Source organism: Emydura macquarii, unplaced genomic scaffold (assembly GCF_026122565.2).
Source record: "Emydura macquarii macquarii isolate MOO-44397 ecotype Brisbane River unplaced genomic scaffold, CSIRO-AGI_Emac_v2 contig_554, whole genome shotgun sequence".
Taxonomy (NCBI): Eukaryota; Metazoa; Chordata; order Testudines; family Chelidae; genus Emydura; species Emydura macquarii.
Genome location: NW_027130691.1, coordinates 11690872 through 11712642, shown reverse-complemented (window position 1 = coordinate 11712642; position 21771 = coordinate 11690872). Strand labels below are relative to the sequence as shown.

The window sequence follows — 21771 nt, the reverse complement described above, 5'->3', positions numbered from 1 at the left end:
AAAGTTAATATGAAGTGCAATCATCCAAAATTATTATTATGGCCTTGCTATTTTCTTTTTTAATTGGTGTTTTTATTTCTTTCAAGTTGGATGGGGATTTATAAATACAAATAATTTTAGTTTAAGTGAATTATCAATAGCTACAATAAAAAAGCCTCATAATACCATGCAAATTTAAGTTTTATGCCCTTTTTTAACAATTTACCAAATACTTTTACTATCAGGGAAACATAAGATACATTATGGTCACTAAAAGACTTCAGAAATTATTTAAACCTGAGTAAGTGCTTTACTTTGATAAAAACATGAAGCCATTTATGCAGCAACTCTGTGCATTTGGTCTACTGAAAAAGTAGACTGGTCATAGGAAGATGGAGTATACATATACTCATATACAAGCCATGGTTGGCACTGCTTTCTTTAAATGTATACAATAAATCAAACAGGGAAAACAGGATAATGAGCTGAGTATTAATGAGGCTTGTTTGCAGCAAAGTGCTGCCAAAGTGCATTTACAGTAAGTATTTCTTGTGAGGCTACCCTACAAAAGTTCAAAGTGAAAGCAAATTACTAATTCTTCTCCAAAGCCATTCCAAGACATATTTTTGGAAGGTGGGGAGAATAGAATCTAAAAACACTCAAATCCATAATCAAAACACAGAAACCCTTATGCAGTGTTTCACACTGCGATTCTTTCAGCAAAGTGACTCAGTCCTCTTCAAAACCGTTTAAAAGCATAGCACAAACAACATGGTACACAATAACAAAGAGTAGTATGTAATGTGTAAGATAGTTACTACTTGCTCAATGCTCAGAGGTAGACTATTTCATAGTTTCATTCTTAATATTTTGAACAACCTTTCAAAAATGTGTCTCACCCTGAGAGACTTGGTAGATCCTAAACACTGATAGTACACCAAAGACTTATAATTAAATCATGGTAGTTGAAGGTTACAAACATCTACCCTATTCTGACAAAATGTGACTTCTATAAGGAAAGCTGTGAATGGTAGTATTTGTCCTTTTCAAACGTTTCTATAGGGAGACATGGAAAGGTTTTTTTGGTTGTTTTTATGGTGTAAAAAAGAGCTGGAAACTGGACAGGTAAAACTTTACAGTGCCAATTTTCTGGTTCTCAGCTGATGAATCCAGTCCCACTTCTGTACTGAAGGTGATCAAGGGAAACAGGAAATACAAAGAACACTGCACAGGTTCTAATTTCCTGTTCACAGGCACATTCAGAATAAATAATTACCAAAGTTTTCCATTTCCCCAACCTCAAAGGAGATCTTATTTAAAAATGTATTAAACCTCTCTTATTCAGACACAGATTTTATAAATTTCTACTGCCTGTATTTTCCAGAGTAGTCACGAGATTTATGCTGGGAAGAACTGAACAAGTTGGGTAACACAGACAGCCACTCACTGTATTTTGGAAGGTTTGGAAGCTTGTAGAGCCACAGAACCTGACCAATTTAGCCCATCAAAAAATAGCAGATGCATTTGTGACAATACTAGCAGGAGAATGAGAAAACAGTACACCTAGCAGGTATTCTCTGGAACTGTTCACCAGAACATCATGAAGCACTGCTGGCAAGGAATGGGTATCTTGCTAGTGGGACAAATGCACTGTTTGCAATATCTACGGTGGTTCTCATTTTGATTCTGGAAAATATAGCAACATGCGCAGAAAATTATGAGTTCCAAGAGCTTTGTGCAAGATCAAATTTAGTACTATGGCTGACCTTACAACAGTAACTGTCCTCTGAACCTCCTTGAAATCCGTCCTGTGGTAAGAGTGGCAGAAAAAGCACTGAAACTGGCCACATGTCAGGAACTGAACCAACGTGAAGACTGACCATTTCTGATTCAATCAGCAATTAACAGTGCACTTAATCTCTCTCTTTAATATGTTCACCTGTCTCTAAAACAACTAGGCCCTAACTCATTTAAGTACTTGTTGCAGAGTACGATTTGAACTGAATCTGGAATTGGACAGTGAGCTTGAGAAGATCATAGGAGGACTGGTATGAGATGTTCATGTTGGTCTTTCTTGTCCAGAAAGCAATTTGGTGGATGCTAAATAAACTGTAGTTTCAAATACATTTGTCAACCCTAGGTAGAGTGAAGCAGACTGGAGTGACCTCAACTTCGAGGTGATGAAACCAGGGAAAGGAAGTGTCCAGAGGTGGAAAAAGGCATTTCTTCCTATTGTTACTATGTGAGCACCGACAAGTGTCGAGTCCAAAATGTACTGATTATCCCATCAATGTTATGTCAATATTGTTTTACTGAACACCTTAATGATAGATTTGCTTCGTTCCTACTAGACATCCATCTGCATTTTAGTACAGACCTAGTATAAATCCAAATTTCCAGTCTTTATTAAGTGACCCCAAGATAAATTACTACCAACGATGGGGCAATGCAAGAAAGCTTGGGATTTGATCTTGAGATGCCATGTGCCCACACTCCTAAGGAAATCAGGTACAGGTACTGGACTTGTGACTGCTGGCATTATGGTACAAAAGAAATTCCATTTCCTCTCAAAATAAAAACAAACAGAACCTCTTCAAGGCTTAATTAAGATACCAGAAAAATAATTTACTAGGTATAAACTTACCCTGGAAAGTTACAAGTCCTTAAATAAAAGGACTATCCATTTTGGAAAGATGAGCTACTGAAAGATCAGTAATATCACCTCTCATTACATTCATCTATAAAAGGACAATTCTCATATCTACTATAATCCTTGTATCGCAATGTACTTACAATCCGCAGGATAGTCCACCTGTGATGTCTGTATGGTTGCTGATTGGGGAGTTGATGAGTTATTGTCAGATTGAGCTTTGCGGACAAGTGCTGCAAGCGGATGATCAGGATCCACCACTTTTAAAGGCTGCAGAAATTGCAATGACATCAATTTAACACTTGATCGACAAAGTGTAAAAGCATTTAGAACTTCTGAATCTGAGGAAGAGGAACAGCAGTTTAACTTTTTCCCACCCAATGTTGACTTCAGAATGCCTTCTAAAGACAGCATCATTATGCTTCAGAGAAATACTGAAAAACTGATGCACTGTTTGGAAGACAAGTCTGATTGGATATCAGTAAAATATCTTACAAATTTAAGTTCTATCCTTCATACCTTTCATGTCACCCTGGCTCTCAACCTGCTGAAAAGTCTTTACATTTATCACAAAAGCATGCCTGAAGAGAGCAGCAAGAATGATTCAAGTAACATTCCATCACAGCTAGCATCAAAAAATCAATGGTGAGCCTTGTGAAAATATGAGGTATCTTCTTATTGGCCAGTTAGCATTCCTGCCATTCCCTTTTAACATCCTCAAATATATATATGAAAGATCACTCTTCATTATGTTCTTTTTAGCTGCTTATGCCATTACTATCAGCAAGGTATCTTGAATAAATTCAAGATAAATAATCTTGTAAAAATAAGAATTAATAAATGGATAGCATTTAATTGTCAAAATGTCATTCAACTAAACCATAATTATATACTAGGATTCTATTAAAGTGTAAAAAAAAAAAAACCGATTAAATTTCAACTTCATTAAAGAACTGTTTATTGATGATATATAGTTAATATGGAAACAGTCCTTTATTGTTATGCAACAGAAAAAGCTGCTTTCAATGCCAGAACAACGAAGATAAAACTAGACTGCTAAAATTAACATGATTTATATGCCAGTGTTCATATAGGTTTTTTATTTAAGTCATCAGGAAATAAGTGTTAAACTACTCTCCTATACAGGGCAAATTTGACATGAAAATAAAAAGCAAATTTTTATTTTGCCTGTAATTTTCTAAATCAATTGTGATGCTGCAGATCTGTGATTCAGAAGTTTCTCCTTCGCAACCTAGCTTCTTAAGCTGTTTGACCTTGTGCTTCTGACGTAAAATTTTCATCATTAAAAGTACATCAATTTCAGCACAATAACATCACTACAAAATAAAATACAGGAGAAGACTGGCTGTGAGAGAACAGAACTATTCAAACTACCAGTCTTGGCAATTAGCAAGGGCGTCAAGGAAGTTAAGAAAGCATAAGACAGGAAAACTTAAGCACAAACGTTATATATTCCCAAGTTTTTTCTAACATATAGTCTCTATTTTTTCACACTGTGTCAACAAAGCAACAGAAGCACGGTATTACAAAGATTGTACCCTATACACTTCAGAACTTGCAACTAGGAGCATTACAACCTAGAAGAGTTGTTTTAATATGGTCAAATGCCTTTTATTATTATTAATTATTTGTATTACAGTAACACTTGGAACCCAAGTCATGGATCAGGTCTCCACTGTGATCGGGACTGAACAAATAGAACAAAAAGACAGTCCCTTCCCCAGAGGGCTTACCTTCATAAGCTCTTCAAGTCTATTGCACTTTTTAGAGGCAAAAAGACTGGGATGCAGGTAGTTACCATCTCCGTCATCATCATCCTCCTCCTCCTCTTCAGAATTAACTTTTGAATCTACATAAAAGCAATATATTTATAGAGGTTTTTTTTTTAGTTTGATTTCTCTCTCTCTCTCTCTCTTTTAAGAGGTGATAGGTAGAGATAAAGGGAGCTGGCATAAAGTTAATTTTGAATACTGTTAGAAACTATGGCTATCAGAAACTCAGTCATTCAAGGAATAACCTATGGAATTTCTAACATGTGAATGAACCCTAACTTTATTAAATCTAATATTTTACATCTTCTTTTATTTTCAATAACAGCCTAATGAAACCTGACAAACTAAACTACTACATAATAAAAATAAAATGTCCTCTTAGGACCATTTAAAAGTATCATTATTTACATATTATTTAGGCAGATATTTATATATTTGAGTAAGTATAATTTACCAGCAGTTCAAGTTCCAATGAAATATATGTGCAAAGTATATTTTCACTCTCACTTGTATACATGGCTGAAGCCTTTACAATGTTTTAAGTGTAGATCAAGCTCCTGGCTACAGACAATTAAACCCGGAAAAAAGAAGGGTTAAACAGAAAAGGCACAGTAGCATTACTGGATATCATAAATTGTTAATCTATCGGACAAAGTGAAACCTTAAAACCTTTTACTGCCTTATAGACAGACTACTAAAAAAGACACAAACAAGCATGGCTAGCCACCAAATTAAGACTAACATTTAGGTGCATGGGGTAATTTTCCAATGGACTAATAGAATTTATTAGCATCAACCATAGGTGTTCCAAGATAACAGCAGCTCTTAGATCTGAATAATATAAAATGTTTTCTCTTTACAGAGAATTTTTTTTTAATTCTTCTGCAGTAAAAGTGTACCTCCTTTGTTCTGAGGCACTTTATCAATCTCAGTTGTAAGATGACAGAGGATTAATTTACTAATATGCCAATACTCCAAAAAAATTAAATGTGGCTGTTCATTATTTCTCTTCTTCTTTGTAGAGTAAGCATTACATATTAGAGGGAAGAGGCACGTGTGTGCGCAGGGCAGGGCAGACTAATTACTTTATTTTGACAGTACTAGTTATAGATTCCTAAAATTTTACTTGCAAATATTGCAGCTCACATATACTTGTGTTACACATGACTGGAAGTTGTCAACTTTAAGAAAGCCATTATTTCCTGTGTACTAATTAGCTGAATGCTTTCTCAGTAATTGCCCTGCTCCCCCTCCACCAACATATTCCCCTTTCAGGAAACAAAATCAATACAAAATAATTCAATGAAGACTTCAGTTCTTTTTCCTTTGTACAAGATTTAGAAAACACAGTAGCATGCAATTAATTCTACAAAAGACAAATGGTCCCCAGAAGAGTACAGAAAGAAAGCCAAACAATAACATTTTTACAAATATATAGCAACTTTCATCCAAAAGCAGGCTATATACACAACGATCACTTCATGTATCCATGATATTCAGTGCTTCTGGGGCAATAAGCAGCCATTGTTAAAGTACATCATAACAGCAATGATTAGGACAGGAAACAATCACATCCTTACCCAATTGAAACTGCTGGAGTCATAGAATATTAGAGTTGGAAGGGACCTCAGGAGGTGATCTAGTCCAACCCCCTGCTCAAAGCAGGACTAACCTCAGCTATGTACTTTATATAGATAATGTAGTAACTCCCATGTGGCCCTGCCATAATTCAGATAGACTCATTTTTGCAAAATAAATCAGAGAACATTTATTTTAAAAAATCACACATGCTCAAGACGTACATTTTATATCAAACAATAACTTACTCTTTTTCTCTTCCCCTTTGTTTTCAGAAGGAGCAGCATATCGCCCCTCCTTCATGGCCTTCTGAATGAGTTTGTAGTAGGGGTTGAGGTAGTGATCGAATCTCAAGAAGTCAAACTGAGAATTGCGGGCTTGCTTGGCTTTCAACATAATCTCAAACTGAGCTCCCTGCTTGCACACAAAATTTGCAGTACGCTCAATAATTGCATGCATTTTTGCAGTTGGTGGCTATGGGAAGAAAATAAAAATACTTATGTACACTAATGAACACGTTTTGCAAGTCAATCCATGAACAATTAAGTAAATCAGCAAAATCTCTAGCTAAACAAAAGGAACAATCCTCCTCAGCTTCCGTATCTGAAGAGACCCTGAAGATTCACCGTATTTCCTCCCTATAAAACCCTTCCTACAGTTACCATTATTTCTGCTAAGGGCAATTAACATCACTCTCAAAGTATGTAAACAGTGTTCCTTGACTGGTAGAGAGATTGATATTAAGTAGCAAGACTTCCTCCAGGAAAATGTATCTGAGCAGTGTCCTCTGAACTGCAATTTCTGTGCTGCCACAATCAAACAGTGAAAAATATCGAAGTTTGAATGCTTTTTTTCAAGGAATAAAGCTAAACAGCACTATGCCATTTTCACCCACTACTGGGGACTAACGAAAGCTGCCCTTTTGACCCAACAAAACGAAGTATGGAGAACAAGAACGTAATTTAAGAACTGAAATGCTTCATAAACTGTACTTCTCACAGTCTTTATTTCATTTGCTACTCGGCTAAATCTATTTTGTCTTAATTGCATATGATGAATTCTACAATTAGTTATTACTGATATCCAAGAACTAGATGCCACATTAATGGTTCATTCTATGTTTTCACATTTTTTGCATCAACAGACAGATTCAGAAATCTGAGTGGAACAAAGCAAGATTCCATTTCAAAACAGCAAAAGCAAATTATATTATTAAGATTGGTGCCATTTGTTTAAACGTTAAAAAATATTTGTTTGAAGGTGATCTCAACACAGAGGGCATTTATTTTGGCAAGTTATCTCTACCAACCAAAGTCTTTATTAAAATATTTACTTGAAAAATAATCACTTTTGGCTAATGTTTTCCCCTCTCCCAATGTTACAAGTAACACCTGAGGTGGTTATAATTGAAGTTAGCAAAGAAGTTCTGTCTACAGCAGGGGTCAACAACCTATGGCATGCGTGCCAAACATGGCACGTGAGATGATTTTGAGCAGCACTCACACTGGGCCCACGTCACGTGAGAGAGGGGTGAGGAGGAGAGAGGATGAAAGACTTGGTACACCAGGTCCAAAAGGTTGCCCACCCCTGGTCTACGGTATCAGTTTGTTTACTTTGCCTATCTGACAGAACACTGCGCTCAGCAGTTTCGCAATGCAATCATTTAATCAGTCCCTCTCTGGTGGACCCTTTGAGCAGCAACAGATGAGAGAATAAGAACAGGGAAATGTTACTGAAACCATAAATTTCAGCAGGAGAACTCAAAAGGCAGAGAATGTATCTGAAACTATTTTTAACATCAGATTTTAAATTAATGGTGCCCCTTTCATCACAAGCGCCTGAAAAATGTATGCTGATTAATTATTCCTATGCTGACAGGGAAACTGATTGCTGTGTTTATTAGTTCTACTTCTTTGTAAAATAAAATGTGTTTTTAAAAATGGAATTTTAGATTAACAAGAACTCTGAAAAAATAGAAAACTTGCATTTTGGATTGTAACCTTGGATTTTTTGATAAATGGGCTGACGACATTTGGAGCATGATCACAAACTTAATAGAGGACCCTAGCAATTTTAGAGGGTCCTTGGAGGCACACAATCATCCGCCAGCTGTATGCCCTCACAAATGCAAAGAGAAGTATCACAACTGCAGTCAACCAGATGAGAAAAAGAATTATGAGAGGGGTGAGAAATGGAGAGCACAGAATGAAAAGATTTTACTGTGATCAGAATGGCTCATCTGGATATATTCTTAATGTACCTATGGGAAAATGCAATTTAATAAGGCTCCACCACTGACAGCAATTGAGTTGAAAATGCAATTTGAGATATTGAAATCATTTATTCAACATGACTATGCCAATTTTATTCAGAAATCATGAGTGTTGTCAATAAAAAAGTTTTTAAAATACCCAATAGCAGGCACAATGGGTAAAGTCTTTCAAAGATATTTTGCAGGTTTTACTGTATTATTAATACACTGGTCTCACGTATTTAAGTCCCACACTGCATTCTGCAACCAAATTTAAAAGCAACAGATCTGTCATTCTTCAACAAAATATAGCGAAGGAGGGTTACAACTTCTGAAGTGGCCAACTATCTTCCTCTACCAATTGACTCCTGGCTCAGACATTCAAACATTAAATAATAACTAACGGGTAAAAGCTCTTTCATATACCTCAACCTCTAACATTTATAACAAAGAGCACTGAAACATCCCTACTGCAAGGACAACGGCATTGAAGGAATATATTTATGCCACACTAATATATGGCTAAAATAGTTTCATTACACAAGCATTTCACAGAAACCTTTGGGAAAAACATGAAATCAATAAAACAAAAAATTCAAATTAAAACAAGGATATCAGATCTAGTAAATGAATAGCTCTGATATGTACCACATGATAATATTAAACAGGATGGAATCCTTCAATGAATACCTAATGAAGACAAAGCTATGGTCTTCTCATACTGTGTGTTCAGGTATTTATTGTACTAGTAAGACAGTGTTTACACAGAGTGCTGGTAATTTTTTGCCAATTAAGAGCTCATGAGCAAATTGCTAAGTAACTTGTTGCCTCTGAATTAAGTCAACTCCACAGAAACATTTTCAAAACATTCTAGAATATGTTTTTATATGATATAAAGAATCCCTGTATCTTTTGGTTTATATAAAACTTGAAACATAGTGAATTCCAGACACTTACAAATCTAGTCAAGCATCAATGGTACCTCATTTCTTTGAAGGAAGAGTTGATTCAGCCACCTTTTATAGAAAATAGGTAAGCTGTATCAAGATCAAAAGTTAATTGCAGGGATTCTGGTGATGACATGACATGAAAAGAAAGCTCCTGTGGTTCTGATGTTCCCAAAATAAGGATAGTATTTCTAAGAATTTATAAATTTTTCTTCACTTCTTCATAGATTTGTTCAGTAACATGGCTATTGTTGATGGTCCCCTGTATTGCAAGCCCTATTTTTAATTTTTTCCCCTTTTTTGTAAAAGATGTTGAACAGTATACTTTTGTTCAAGGTTTTGTCTTTTTGTTCCAATGTATAGACATAAAAATTAGGTTAATGTGGTTCTTTATGCTTTTATTTCAAAGAATTTGCAAAAGTTTGCCATTTTACAGCCACTCACTTGTGTGAGCTGATGCATTTTGCAGTTTTAAAAACAAATACCACAAAAACAATTACATTTTCTTCCAGAGTATTTTAATCAATACTGTGATGCTAAAAGTATATTACAATACAAAAATTACACCTTTTAAATGGAGTAAGTAAAATATGACAATTTTAATTGTATATTGCCTTGATTTGGTCAGTTGAAATTAACCCACTAAATTTAAAATAGCTGGGTAGATTTTAGCTCCAAGTCAAGGGGAAAAATGCAGTGAAAACCCTATGAATGGCTATGTAAGATTACAAGAATAAAGGCTGTATTAAATATACACACATACCAGTTCTACATCAGGAGGTACACTCAGTCCCAAGGGAGCAATGAAAGGTTCTTCATTTTCTTCTATATTTTCTTTCTGAGCTGTTTCTATGGTAAATGACAAAGTGAAATGCTATAGTACAGAACTAGTAAAAAATTAGAAGACATACAAAATATGTATTAAAATTATAAATAAGAAATACTGATAGGCTCTGTGGTTCAAGGAATCAGAATTCTCTAACTGCTGGGCCAGGATGACTGATGAAAAGTATTTGTACTTCTCACCATGAAGTATTTCTAAAGGAGTTGGACCTTAAAAATGAAGTTATGATAATTACAATCTTGTTTTTTTCTGCAATGTGAAACTTGCTTATATTCAGCACTAGACCGGAGTTTGATTTGTAGGATATTGTACCAGTGACTTATTAAAGGTCCAATATCTGACAAATCATCACTTCTGATCCAGAATTGAACATAAACAAGTCTGCTACTGCAGACTACTTTCATTGCACCTCATTCCACTTTGCTCTGCCTCCTATTTTTTTAAAATAAGCTTTTCTCTTCCAAAATTTAAGGAGCAAGTTTTCTGTGCAGTAGATAGAGATGTTCCTTCCTAACTGTGACTAGGCAAGCTGTAGAGCTCCTATGTTTCCAATGTAACTAACACTTATGCATATGTGTAAATTACTCACATGTGTAGTCTCATTAACTTCAATAGGGTTGTGTGTGGGCACAGTTGTCCACTCGTGCAATGAATCGCAGGATCAGGACAAGCATGAATGTAAAAAAATTTTTTTTTTTTTTTTTTTTTTTTTAAATAGAAGGTCCATTTCTACTGCTTTCCATAATCGGGAACACTGGAAGTTTATGCAGTTAAAAATGTTTTCCCTCTACTAAATAATATTTACTTTATTAAAAGGTGGTTAGTGTTCGTAAAGAAAATGTATATTTTAACTAGTCGTTGTTTTAGTAGGCTCCACTTTACTAGTTTAGACTGAAATAGCTTCAAGACATGATTGAATCCACTTTCACCTTGGCAAGCTAAGGAATGCAAACAGTGAGAAAAGACTGAATGAGAAAATGGACAACCTACACTGCATTTTATTTTTGTACTTCAAAGCAATTCAACCAGCACAGTGAGGTTCAATATTTTATTATTGGTGTTTAGCTTCGGTGACCTATGAAAAATTATGTGCAAACTTACATGGCTAATATGAAGAGATAAACAAAGCAGATATATAAAGAAACAACAGACCTCCTCTAGTAGCATATGTTAACGCTACACAGTTTCAGACATCTAGAGAAAGATGCATGGAGACATGCTGGTCTGATTTCAAACAGTTATAGGCCACACCAGTAACATTTCCCTCTAGCTGAGCATAAACTTTAAATGGAAGATTCAGTAAAATGTATTTTAACCTCACACAATTCTCATCCCTCCCTGAACTATAATTCTCTCTTACCCTCCTCTCCTTTTATTTCATACTGAGTTTTGAGATAAAATTATAGATATTTAATAGATTTACATTATACAAGCTTGATTTTACACAAATATAAAAAGGAAGCAATAATACAGGAAATATTTATAGTTATTGCATATTTAATAAATCAGACAAAACTATTTGTCCATTTGATTATTTTATGTACAATGCCATTTTTGAAAATTAACATAATTTAAGACATGAAAGTGTTAAAAAATCAAGTACAAAAAAAGAATATATCTTCAACATTAAAATGCTATTCTATTTAGTAACTTTTAGAACTGAAGTGGGTGTTACTCCCCCATATTATTCTGGTAACAAATGGCAAATCTGTCATTTACTCTTCCTAAATGTACATTAAAAAAATCCAGAAAGTAAACTGTTATTTCACGTATTTTATTCCAAATAAAATAATCCTCCGATACAAACTCTGATCTAAATAAAAAGAGATTACTTTACAGTGGAAATAACAGAACAAAGAAGGGGCACAGGAAAGGCAGAATAGGAAAGTATAAAACTTTCATAAAATTAAGAACCATCCTTCAGGGAAAGCACTAAGGTGGTATTTGGGTGTTCTGCTTTAAACGCACAGGGTTTAGATTCAGAGAAGGTCTATAATACAAGAATGATCAAAAGATAGGTAAATAATCCCATAGAAAATAAGACAAAAGGAGACAGGATAGACGTATACACAACTAACTGAATCAAGAAAGCAGATTAGGAGTTTCTGTGTTCACCTGGTCTCATAGTACAGAACAAGGGGACTTTCAATAAAATTAAAAAGGTAACGAATTCAAAAGTGCTAAAAGGAAACACTTTCTTCAAACCATGGGACCGTGGAACTGACTGCAACTGCAATAACTTAGTAAGATTAAAAATGGGACTGAATATTTTATAACTCTAGATATCCATCTAACAGTTTAACAAAAATAAATTATACATTTTGGAAAGTATATTAAACCACTTTGGGACTTCAGCAAATCTCTCTTATACATCAGGATGAGGTCTAATGTGGTGTGATTATGTCCTACCACCTGCCAACTGCAGAATTCTTGCACCTCCCTCTAAAGCAAGGGTTCCCAAACTGCAGTACATGTACCATCCATTCAGTTCACAACAATTTTTTAAGGTGATATGTGAACCATTAAAGTTCGAGAGCTGCTGCTTTAAAGCATATGGCAATGGCCATTATCAGAGACAGGATACTGGACTAGATGGACCTCATCTGAATCAGCACAGCAATTCCTATGGATATTGCACCCTGAGTAAAAACAATTTTCATTCTAGCCCAACAGCAATGCTACAGAGCTATGACTGAGATAGCCTTTCTATTCAAAATCTCTATTTTGAGGTACTTATAACCCCAGAATTTATTAGCATTTTTCATGCTACTCAGAGGCAACCGAGGCAGAGCTATCAATCAGAGAAAAGTCAGAGGACACACCCCTTCATCCTTCCAACAGATAGCTGGAATTTCTGTTTGGTTAATTTTGGTTTCCGTCTCTTTTCCTTGCAATGAACCTCTTCATTTCTGAACTCTCTTCTGACAGAGAGTCTACCAGGGGTTTCCCCCCAAAGAACCACTGTCTGGCTAAATACCACTAAGGTTCCATTTCCCTTGCATCATGGTGGACCTGCTTAATCAGCATGACTTCCCTCAGATGTGTATAGCCATTGGTGGACACAGATGCTTTTCTTCCCATTTAACTGCCAGACTCCCCCTTCTACTGTACAGAAATTCTAGGAGACCTCCACAGTCCACATATATACTTTGCAGATATGCTGTCCAACATTTTCAGGGCATGTTTTATTGAAGTCATTGGAATGAGAAAGCCAGTCCAGAATTACTGCCTTTAATTCTAGAAAACCGCTGCTTTGGAGGTTCTCCAGAGATGTAAATTATGTATTTATATGGCTCCTAGCACTATACTGTTCAAGTACCTCCAAACAGAAATCATCTGTTTATTCCTACTCAGCAAGGAGAAATAAACAAATATTTAAACTAATAGAGCTATCTGTTTATCTGTTTCTGCAAGCGTGCATATTATGCACACATGCATAGAAATTAAAGGAAAGCTAAACGAAAAAAAGCTTTACAATAGTTCTGAAATTCAATAGTCATTCTTATCTCCAACATAAGTGAACTCAAAAGTCTAGGTCCAGTTGCTGTGAAAGTTCGTTTTCCCCACATTCATGAGTTTTCAGACTGACAGACAATTCCATTGTTTTAGTGGAACACAACTATCATGGTAAGTCATTTTCATGAAGAGAGAGACAATTTCCCAAGTAGCTTGTGCCAATCCCTTGGAGGCCTTTTAATATAAGGCCAGAGACCATGAACTTATATTTTATGTTCAATGGAGTATCAGTTCAGACAACAGAGCTATGGATCAATAGGTTCACAGAGACCTGTACTGCTAAGTGAAAAGGCTGATGTATTTATCAGTTGAAGATTTGAGGATGGATAGCATCCTCAGTCCTAGACAAATCACTCTGACTCTGTAATGTGCTCCTCATCTGGACAGAGATGTATTGATTATGAGAATGATCCTTACTTGATTCTGTGCAAAATCAATGTCAAAATGTTAGCCACCCAGGTAGTGAATGGGTGATCTCCTCTGGTAACACAGCATCCTTGCTGAAATGTAGATGTGAAACCAGTGCTTTAGAACACTGTTGAGTCTCAAATTAATCCTGGCACATGGAATTATCACCACCTCTTTCTTTGGACTAAGCCCCAACTGAAGAACTGGAGGACTGGCACTGACAATAGCTTTCTTCAGTCCTGGTATTCTCTACTGAAAGAGAGGCTCTTCCACTCCCTGAATCTCCCAGCTAGATGAGATAGAACTACTGACCCATAGTGATACAAATAATATAACAGAGTAAATAAGAAACTTTCTTTAGCACTGGGAATGGTCCTAAAGTTGTGAACAAAAACTTTCAGACATGAGCAAGTTGTAAATTGCAGTGCTGAAACATTCTGAATCTATACAAATATCTGATTTAAGGCCTAAATCCTAGCCTCAATGCACAATGTGATCAGCCAGTTCAAGTTGTGTATCTTTCTGGCTCTGTTCCACCCAACTTGGGGCTATCTGGTTTGAGAGAACTTAAAATATGACTTCCTTCTGTGCCAGTATTTTTCTCCTCCACCGTTGTCAATCTTGGTATGCCACTGTCTAAGATTCTGCATTTTCTGAATATCTCCTTCTCCATACGCTTGGCAGCGGTTCTCACTGAAAAGTTATCTGCCATAAACTTAGCTGATGCCATTGAGACTTTGGAGTGGTTATCTGCATTCCATGTGTTCACTATGTGACTGATATCATAGTCCTGGCAGAAAATTTTACCTAGCCTATGAGCGAACCTCTGTCTATTAGTGAGCCGTTCTACCACATCAGGACATGAAGTCTACTGTAAGTATATGGCATTAAGTATATTAACGTAACTGGCAACTGCAGATGATGTTTCAAAGTACTGATATACACTTCAGCCAGTTCTTTCAAGAAATCCCATTTTGAGAAGATTACAATACCTTCAGATAGAAAAGCAATAGCAGCATCCACTTTAGACAGTCAGAAAGTTTGCCTTGGCAACTATAAATGCTTCCTGGTCTGCCTGTTCATGAGTTCAGTACCTGCCCATGCCACCCGAATAAGATTTCCAATACAGGAATGAGAGCAAATCAAATATTCTTGTCTCAAACTGGCTGGGTAATAAACGCTTTGCCTTTTATTTTTTGTTTCTTTTTGGGATCATTAATAGAAGTATCTCAAAGCAGCAAGTGTTCGTTTAGCATAATCTTATTTTCCAGATTGCAGAAGGATCATTTGCATGGATACCTCTTTTGCCCTTACTATCCTGCCCCTCATTTATACATGTATAAGAAGGCCCCAGGGATTCTCAGATAATGACCTTAAGTAGTTGGTGTTCACCTAACTAGGCTGTGCACAATTCTTCTTTGTGAGGCAGAGAATGCAGATGAACCTCAAACTTGTTCTTGACCTACTTGGATTTTTCAAGAGATTTAGGCACAAGCGTTTTCATCATATCTCGGCATCACTACAAAGTGCTCACAATGAGAAAAAATAAAGCTGCCTTTGGAAAAAGCACAGCAATATTTTTAAAGCACACTATGGACTTCGGTATAAGTGCAATGTATTTTTATTGAAAATAAAAAACTGCAACTCTGAATTTCATGGAGTCTGGCGGTTAAAGACTTCTGTAATGAGTCACTTTAAAGAGAAACAACTTTAGGATGACAAATTTTAAAAACCATTTATTGATCTACTTCAAATTATACATCTTTGTTTCTACAGGTCTTTTCAGTTAGTCAGTTTCCTCCTACTGCTTATAAACAAAGTGCATAAAAAAAACTAAAATTTTTTTTTTTCAATTTCTTGAATTTTAGTTCTTAGATACAAACAACTTACACACTTTTCAGAGAAATTTGATTTTCAAACTGACCTGAAGCCCTTCAACCTAATTTTAAGTTTAATGCTACTCAACTATTTTGCATTTAATTCAGTTGATGTGTTTTAAAAACAGTGAAATATATACTTTCAGCTTTCACCTATAACCCTTGCCAATTAAGGGGGTCATTGAGGGCTTGATGACATCTCCAACATAAGACAAAACCATCTTCCCCAAACTGAAGTCATAATATGAGAAAATGAATGCCAAAAGATGACAATTATAATCCAAAACTCTATATGATAGAATTTCATTACCATAATGTGCATAAGTAACTGGGAGATCCATTGTGGATCACTGAGTGTAGTGAATAAGAACACAATTTAAAAAACCCAAAGATAATGCACCACTAAATTTCTTGTTTCCTTATCTTGACAATTATGGTTTTAATTATAATATTTTGCATAAATTAGGAAAAGTAGCATTTTGAAAAAAATAATCAAATCTTCTTAATATGAGTACTCACTGAAGCATCTCCTGTAAGATCTTTGCTGAGATGTTAGGGGACATTACCAGCTTTTAAAAAAACCCCTCAAATTATGACATGTACCTTTCATGAGGTGTAGATTCATGATGTGCAAAGTAAATAAAGTAAAGTAGTAAGAGTAGATGAACATATTTTTACCTTTCCCTACCAATCCCCAATGTTTATTTTGATTCCTCACCTCTTTCTCTGGAGGCCTGTTGCTGCTGCTGCTCCTCCTCTTCTGTGGGTTCTGAAGGATCATAATAATCACTGCCATAACTGAATCCCACGGCATTATAGGTACCATCTTCTGCTAAAGCTTCACTCAGTCTCTTATATTCTTCCTCTTGAAGAAAAATGCAAATTCTAATTATTACTATGAAAAATAATTAAGCTACGCTATTTCTAAAAAAAAGTAAACAATACCAATGTTTTCAACCTAACTTTTAGATAAAAATTGTGCTCTTCACACTTTAGACACAGTAACTTTTGCCAACAAATTTGTGAAAACCAGAGATAGCAGAATGCATGTGCTTTTTGTTGACCATTTCCTCCTGCTGAGATAAAGATTTTTGAAGTTATACAGTCTAATATAATTAAGAAAAATGCAAGAACATTCATTTATACAATACTGTTAAAGAAGAACAATTAAAAGGATGGGGGGAGGGTGTTTGTTTTTTCAAATCCCAGTCTGCCCTCAAAATCTGGGCAATTTCTGTGTGGATCTATATATAAACTATCCTGAGGTCCTCTCAGACAGGCAAAGACTCCTGTTTTTCGAATCCACTGGGTACTGTCAAGATAATATCAGAAAGAGTGAGTATAAAATGAGTGGGAGTAAATTTAATTTTTTATTTAAATTTAATTAAATGTGTTCTAACTCAGGAAATTTTCCTTAAGCAATACCTTGCCTCGCCTCCTCCTCAAGCAAGTCCGTATGCAAGGCTAAATACCTCTCTTCATCACAGAGGGCATCTATTCTAGCCTCCTCTTCAGACAATTGATAATCTCTGTTCCATGTAGAATATTCAGCATCATAGTCAGAGAGGTCATGCAGGTGACCACGTCCATCATACCTGCAAGATGAAAAAGCTGGTCAATGCAGAAAACTTAGGGTTTGGGTTTGTGTGACAACTTAAAAATACTTACCCATTAAAAACAAAAAAATACTAATATGTTAAAATGTGCCTCATTTTAGAAGTTACATTTAATTTTGCTATTCACTTCACACCAACTATCAAAATGACATTTTTAATAGTCTAACTTCCTCTCTAATAGAATAATAAAGATTACAATTAAAGGCAAAAGTATCCTTTAATAGTTTAAATGGGATCCATTTCCTTAATAGTTCTTACCGTATATGGTTCAACCAACCATTCAATGTCACTTGAAAAATACTTTTTTCTGGAAAGTCAAATAGCTTACATTCACACAAACCCGAATACATAAATACCTATCCGTAAGAACCAAACGGTCGAAATTTTCTCGCTTCTTTCTGCTAGTCCCGAACTCTCAGGAGAGATCTTCACCAAAGAAACTTGCGTCCATTGGAGGTAAAATCATGGCTAGGCTCGGCCCCTAGCCATTTGGCTGAGGAAATAAGTTCTGGGTTACGTGATAGAGAGACAAACATACATAGGAACAGTAACATATACATGCAATTTAAGGAGGTTCACCATAAAAATGGAACTAATAACCAATGATATACAATTCCTTCTTCTGAGGAGAAATGGTTTTGTGTGCAGAAAAAGTGCCACATTAGGATAACATTTGGCATATTTCTCCTTTATGTATCAGTATAAGAAATGATAGACAATAAAGAGATAGCAAACTCCACTCCGCTGGTTAGTCTTCTCACACAGAACTATTGACTGAGCCATCTTGCTAAACCAAAACACAAAACCAAAAACATAGAAAGTGCATATAACTAACAGAAAATGTTAAGAGATGATGGTCTTGTTAATCAAGGTGTTTATCCACAGGCAAATTTCTGCCCCTGTCTTCCCACAGTAATATGCTTTCCTCAACAGAAGAAAATGAAGACTTCATGCTGTTGGAAATAAAAATCTGAATTTCCAAAGGAGTCGATAAGATTAGTGCATAATGTTTCATCTGATTCTAACTTTCATTCTCAAATGCAAACCTCCTTAACTTACAAATGTAGATTGTTATTGGTTTTTAAAGTTATGTATACATACATGCACATACTTCCAGTTTGCTCCCAACAATTTCTGCAGCTGTTCTATCTCAGGCCATTGTTGTAATGAAACCATAATGGTCTTAATTTATGCAACGGAATTGGATAATGAAATTTCTCATCACAAAAACAAGCTACCATTAGATGACAGGCACCATCACTAAGTTTAAACTGCCATATCAACAATAACATAACTATAAGAATACACAACTGATTAATTTCTGATCTGTTTTCCAACTTAGATGCTTGACTTCAGTCAGTGAAATTATAGATGGGAAAGGCTGTTAGGTTAGCTACTAACAAGGAAGCATCCGTGAATCTTCTCTGCCCAGTGCAGTCTCATATAATGAGACTCCCACCACTTCCCTTGAATTAATATGTATTCCAGCCAAATAGATATAGTTGTGAACTTAGGCTCTGGAAATCACATGTAATCACTGAAAGAGGTTGAATGAAGTAGGAATTGATGGAGCAAATGCCTACAGTATGTGATGTGATCCTTTTCAAACCAAAACCCATCAGGTTTTCCCACTTGGGTGTTCAGGTCCAATTACAACTGCTTAAAGCACTGTGCTTTTCAAGCCCCCACAAAATACTCCTGACCTGATTCTCCAGGAACCACTCAAAAGCAGGTTTTGAACTAACTGATTCCTACATCTGATTCTGAGTTGCTTAATCTACTGCACAGACCAGGAAAAAAAATCCAATAGCCAGATCCTGTTAATCCTTCAAACTATGAACCGCTAACAATCACAAAGTCAACCAAAAAAAGAAACTCCTGGGAAGAAAGCAAAGCTAATTGGCCTAAACTGCCACACTCATGGCATGACAAAGGGAGCAATCAGGCCAGGAACTGCTTTTAAGGGGATCCCACTAGCACTTTAGGGTCTAAATTAAATGAAGAAATTCAAGTCAGCCTAATTTCCCTCCCTGTATGCAAATAACCTCCCCACTTCTTGCTTATGAACCCCGTGATCTGTGTGTCTAATTTAACACTCCCTTATAACATGAGAAGCTGCTTGGGGCTTGATTTGAAAAGGAGCGGATTATCCTCACCCAACTCCTCCCCACATACACCCACCCTGCCACGGGGATGGGGACCCCAATAAATACCATCTGCCAGAAAGAGGGGGGGAGACTCCTAATCCTGACACAGAGAGAGACCCCAATACTCCCCCTGCCAGGAAGAAGGGCCTCCCTTAACGCTGCCAGAGACAAAACTCTCCACCGCTCATCCTGCCAGAGGGAGGCCCCCACGGCCCCCGCAGCACAGAGGAAGGGGCAGAAAGAGGCTATCACTGGATATCTCGCAGCAAAGGCGGGGGGTTGGGTTGCACCGACCTATCGATCATGATCTTGGGGTCTCCCATCCAGGGAATGAGATGCCGGCCCTGCTCCTGGTATTGGGCCTTCTCGTCGTCCCGGAACAGCTTGCAGGCGTAGCCGAACACCAGCAGCTCCACGCGGCTGCCCCCACCGCCTCCTCCGGGGGGCCCCGGGGCCGCTCCCCCGCCGGACAACAACATCAGCGGCGGCGGCCCTGCCTCCTCCACAGTCCGGCGCGGCCCGCCACCGCCTCCGTACATCACGGGAGAGTGGGAAGGGAAGGGAAGGCAGGCAGCGCGCTAGGAGCGAGCGAAGCGAGTCACCCCGGCCGGGCGGGCCCGCACTAAACTCCCCAGCTCCACAACGCTGCGGTCGCCGCCATCGCCCGACACAAAATGGCGGCCGTTCCGCTTCCGGCCACGGTCGGGGTAAACGAACGCCTAACTTCCGGTAAGCCGCAGATTCGTCATAACGCAATAAGCGAAGCAATGGATTAATCTTTGCGGCGCGCTGGGGCCGGGTGTGGGGAGGTGCAGCCAGACAGCTAGCCTGGCCCGGCCTGGCTCGGCTCGGGGGGTTACGGGAGAAAGGCTGGATGGCCATGACATGAGAGTGGCGAAACTGTCCATGGTAACTACGGGGCTCGGGCGCGGAAGGGGAAAGCGAAGGGAGGGGGAAGCAGAGGAAGCGGTGGGCGGGGTCAGTGATAGTGGGGGAGGGGCGGGGTATAAGAGGAAGGGGTGGGCGGGGTCAGTGGGGGGGCATAAGAGAGAGTGGTGGGCGGGGTCGGTAGCGGCTATGGGGAGGGGTATCAGTGGGGGCTATAGGGAGGTGGTCAATGGCAGCTGGGGCCACGGTTAGGGAGGGGCTGGGGTATGTTGCTGGCTAGGTCCAGGGTGCCCCGGAGCAGCCCCAGTCTGTGTGCCCACCTCCTGGGCATGCTGCTTAGGGCAGGGGAGGGGCTGGGCTCCCTGAAGTGGCTCAGGCTCCTTCTCTTGCTACTGCCTGGCTGGCATCTGCTCTGGCCACCAGTGGCAGGGCTGAAGAGGAGAAGCTGAGGGTAGGGCCTTATGGGAGGGGGGCGCTAAGGCCCACCTTGCCCCCTCCCCCCAAGAAGTGGCTGTTATCACCCCTGAGCTTCAAGCAGGCCTGGAGCAGTGCTGCAGGGAGTTGGGACAAATGCTGTCCCCTAGTCATTCAGCCCTAGACCAGGACTTGAAATGTACGTTTTGGAATTGTCCTGCCCAGTTAGGGCAGGGGTGATCACCCTAAGCATGCATGATGCCCAGAGACTCCAGGACCAGGCTGCTGGGGAAATCGCAAAGTCCAGCCCTCAGTAGTTAGGAAATGCCACAGGGTGCCTGTGCAGCCTGTTTGTCCTTGTTTCTGCCCCAACCCTGACACCTGTCAGCCCCCTGCACCAGTTTGTTCCTGTCATAGTCCTGTCTCTTCTCACCCATGTCTGCATCCCTGTTCCAGTCTGATCTCTGGCTCCTCATCCCAGTCTTCCTCCTCCACGCTGCCTACGAGAGCACAGGAGAGTCTGTTAATTCAATTCCTGTGCCTAGCAACTCATGGCAGCAAAAGTCTTGCTCAGTCTTATATCCCTGGGCAGGGGCATGCTCAGTGCAGATGGAGTCTTCAGAGAATTTAGATGCCAAATTCTAAGAAGTCTCTATTGAACATGTGTAAACTGAGATTTTTCAAAGACTTATAACTTGCCCAAATTTGGGTGAATTTTCTTGAATACACCAAAAGGCACCCTGGCACCAGGGCAATCCATTCTGCCAAATTTAAGTCTTTGCATCAAAGCATGTAGGCACTAGAGCTTTTCAATGAAACATTTGTAAGAATTATTTTAGCATGGATGAAACAAGGTGTTTTCC

The 21771-nt window shown here is 38.1% G+C and overlaps 1 protein-coding gene across 6 annotated transcripts in view; it reads right to left on the bottom strand.

Annotated features, from left to right (window-relative positions):
• Positions 1-20249, bottom strand: part of SFSWAP (splicing factor SWAP) — an 87019-nt gene extending 66770 nt beyond the window's left edge. The window contains exons 1-7 of one of the 6 annotated variants that reach the window (XM_067539763.1): positions 19901-20249; positions 17269-17438; positions 16562-16708; positions 9962-10047; positions 6249-6474; positions 4384-4499; positions 2773-2899 (exon numbers count right to left, since the gene is read on the bottom strand). In XM_067539763.1, the coding sequence (XP_067395864.1) occupies positions 2773-2899; positions 4384-4499; positions 6249-6474; positions 9962-10047; positions 16562-16708; positions 17269-17438; positions 19901-20145 (1117 nt within the window). In that variant the 5' untranslated portion in view covers positions 20146-20249. Of the gene's footprint in view, positions 1-2772; positions 2900-4383; positions 4500-6248; positions 6475-9961; positions 10048-16561; positions 16709-17268; positions 19874-19900 lie in introns of those variants that run through there. The other 5 variants (XM_067539761.1, XM_067539762.1, XM_067539766.1 and 2 more) reach the window with 5 other exon arrangements.
• Positions 20250-21771: the final 1522 nt, after the last annotated feature.